The sequence below is a fragment of the Marmota marmota genome, unplaced genomic scaffold (genome assembly GCF_001458135.2).
Source record: "Marmota marmota marmota unplaced genomic scaffold, marMar, whole genome shotgun sequence".
NCBI classification, from domain to species: Eukaryota; Metazoa; Chordata; class Mammalia; order Rodentia; family Sciuridae; genus Marmota; species Marmota marmota.
Window position 1 is genome coordinate 7,119,069 of NW_025999905.1, and position 2,782 is coordinate 7,121,850.

The 2,782-nt window shown below is 34.3% G+C and overlaps 1 protein-coding gene across 9 annotated transcripts in view; it reads right to left on the reverse strand.

The window, feature by feature from the left end:
* The window catches only part of Dgkb (diacylglycerol kinase beta), a 747,732-nt gene that overhangs the window by 427,136 nt on the left and 317,814 nt on the right, over positions 1 to 2,782 (reverse strand). For all 9 annotated transcript variants that reach the window (XM_048799633.1, XM_048799632.1, XM_048799634.1 and 6 more), the window contains one exon: positions 166 to 239. In XM_048799633.1, the coding sequence (XP_048655590.1) occupies positions 166 to 239 (74 nt within the window). The remainder of the gene's footprint in view (positions 1 to 165; positions 240 to 2,782) is intronic.

The following is a 2,782-nucleotide window of genomic DNA, read 5'->3' on the forward strand; positions in this document are numbered from 1 at the left end:
TATATATATATATATATATATATATATATATATATATATATATATATATAACATTAAAATTACTAAATGGTGAGGAATAATGTTCTAAACATGTGCACATTGCAATTTTAGCTGATCTTTTTATATTTATGATATAGAAAATAAACATGTTATTTAAAAGCATACCGTTCTCCTTGCTTCCCACCACTTTTGGGGTTCACAAAAACTAAAAGCGGATGAGTTCCAGGAACAGGAGTGATCTAGAAAAAAAGGTTGGTATATGGAGAAGTTATTAGGCATCTGATATATGAAGAAGACTCCTTGCTATTTCTACATCATGAAATTTCAATGTACAAATTCATGAATGTGACACTTTTATTCTATAAAGTGTATCAAAAGGAAAACCTTCTCTGCGCAGAGAGGTGGGCTTGACAATGTAGAGGGCAGAGGGGAAGGCCCTTAAGAAAAGAAAATAGCTGTTAGATGAAAACTATAAAGTTGCAGTTTGTGAGTCAGTAAGCAAATGAGCCAGAATAAAGAAGAATTTCAGGGAAAGATCATAAGCAAATAGAAAGATCAAGTGATAGAGAAGGCTTCTTTTAAAGAGGCCCCCTTGTTCAGAGCTCTGTGGCCTTTGTGGAATCTACCTTTCAGACCACACAGGAACTTGAAACTCAGCAAATGTCTTCAGATGCATTTGGGCTGAGAAGTCTGTTCTGAGCAATCTTTCCTCAATGCTTTCTTTCCCAGCGTGGTGAGCAGAGTGCCAGTGAATCAAGTCTATTTTCTAAGACTCCTTTGGCAAAGGGTCTCTCTTTCACTTATCAAGGACTGTCCATGTCCCTACTACAACCTACGTGCTGCCTTCATCACTATTCACTTCTATGTGGAACAAGAAAGATCAAGTGCCAATACTAATGGAGGTTATATCCAAGGGGAGAATTATACACTAAACAAACAAATACATACTATTAGTGAAATGTGCCATGAAGGAAAAGGAGGTAAAGTGTCAGGACTTCATTTATGGGGGTAGACTTGTTTTAAACAGCATGTACAGAATACTTATTTTTTTTAACCTGAATTCAATGTTAAGAGAGAGATGTAGCTGATAGAATGAACACTCTACATATTAAGTTGAAAAGTTTTAGAATAATCTGCTTTTGTGAAAGTATATTCAGAGTATTCTTTCTGCAGTAATATGTCTCTCCTAGAAAGTATCCTTAAATATTTAATGAAACAATTGAAAACAATAATGTCACCATATCATGCCCTTCCTTCCTATTCAATAAGTCAGAATATTCTACTAACATATTTTCTTCCAACTCTTAAGTACAATGGCATTTTTCTAATGAGTATAGACAATTGGAAAATGTTAAACTCCTCACATTAGCTAAATGAGAAAGTTGAGTAAGATCTTCTTAATTCATCTACTCTTATCCAGCTAGTTTTCATTACTATCTATCATAGTGTCTGACTGTTTTACTTTCCTTAGTAAAGAGCACCAGGGTTCTTCTTTCCTAATTTGCCTCTAAATCAACTGGAAAAGGTGAGCTGGAGTAACTTCTGTAGCAACTTCCCAGTTCACCCTGAACTAAAAGTTCTCAATTAATGAATGCATATCCAGTATCTACATATTAAAGACCTTCGGCTGCTGATATGTGCTTCTCTTGCCCATTCAAAACTGAACTGAATAAAAAACACACCTATGTCTAATAATTAGTGTTCAATTTCCATTTTTCTCTTATGTAAAAGTTAAACCTACCAAACAAATATTTTACTTGATTTTTTATCTTAATTTGAAGTGTTACTCCTTACTTTTGAAAACAGGTGAGAATTTCAGGGTAAATAAGGGATTTTGAGCAGAGTATTAAATCTGAACACACATATTGTTTTCTCTTTTCATTCCCAAACTCAACATTAAGCTTACCACTATATGAGTTTACATATAAATATAAATTTAAACTGGTTCCAAATTTGTAATTCTTTTAAAAAATATATTTTAAAATGTAGGTCAAATATATTTATTTTGTGAAATATTTAAGGCATCAACAAAAAGATCAAATAAAGGTCAGTAATACTTGTGTTATAAATTCCATAATATTATGAATAATTAGTTAGATATTTTAGTAGTCAGTACAGTATCTCAAAATATAATATAAAATCTAGTCTGGGTGCAGTGATACATGCCTGTAATACCAGTAACTTGGGAGCAAAGCCAGGAGGATCATAAATTCTAGGTCAGCCTCAGCAAGTTAGTAAGACCTTGTCTCAAAAAATAAAAAGTAAATATATATATACATACATATATATATATGTATGTGTGTGTATATATGTATATATAATCACACACATATAAGAATGAATGGGGATATAGCTCAGTAGTAAAGCACCACTGGGTTTAATCCACAGTCCTATAAATAAATACATACATATATACATACATACATACATATTCAGGCATTATTTTTAGGAGTTGTATTCCCCAGAGAAACAGATAAAATAGACTAGAAAAATAGGAGAGAATTTAAAGAATTTAGGAGAATGGCAATATTTCATAAGTGACAAAAGTCAAATATCCCATATGAAAATATAAAAATATTAAAATAAATTAGCAGTTTTCATCACATCTACCCTTACTACAAAAATGAGACAACAGCGCCCGGAGCAGGCCCAGCGGCTCGCCGTGACCGCGTGACCCCAATTGGAGAGGGGGCGGAGCGGAGCCGCCACCCGCACCCGCAAGGTGGGCAGACCCGCGACCCAGTGGTACATGGGCGTGGTAGGAGGGGCAGGGCAGAGCCGC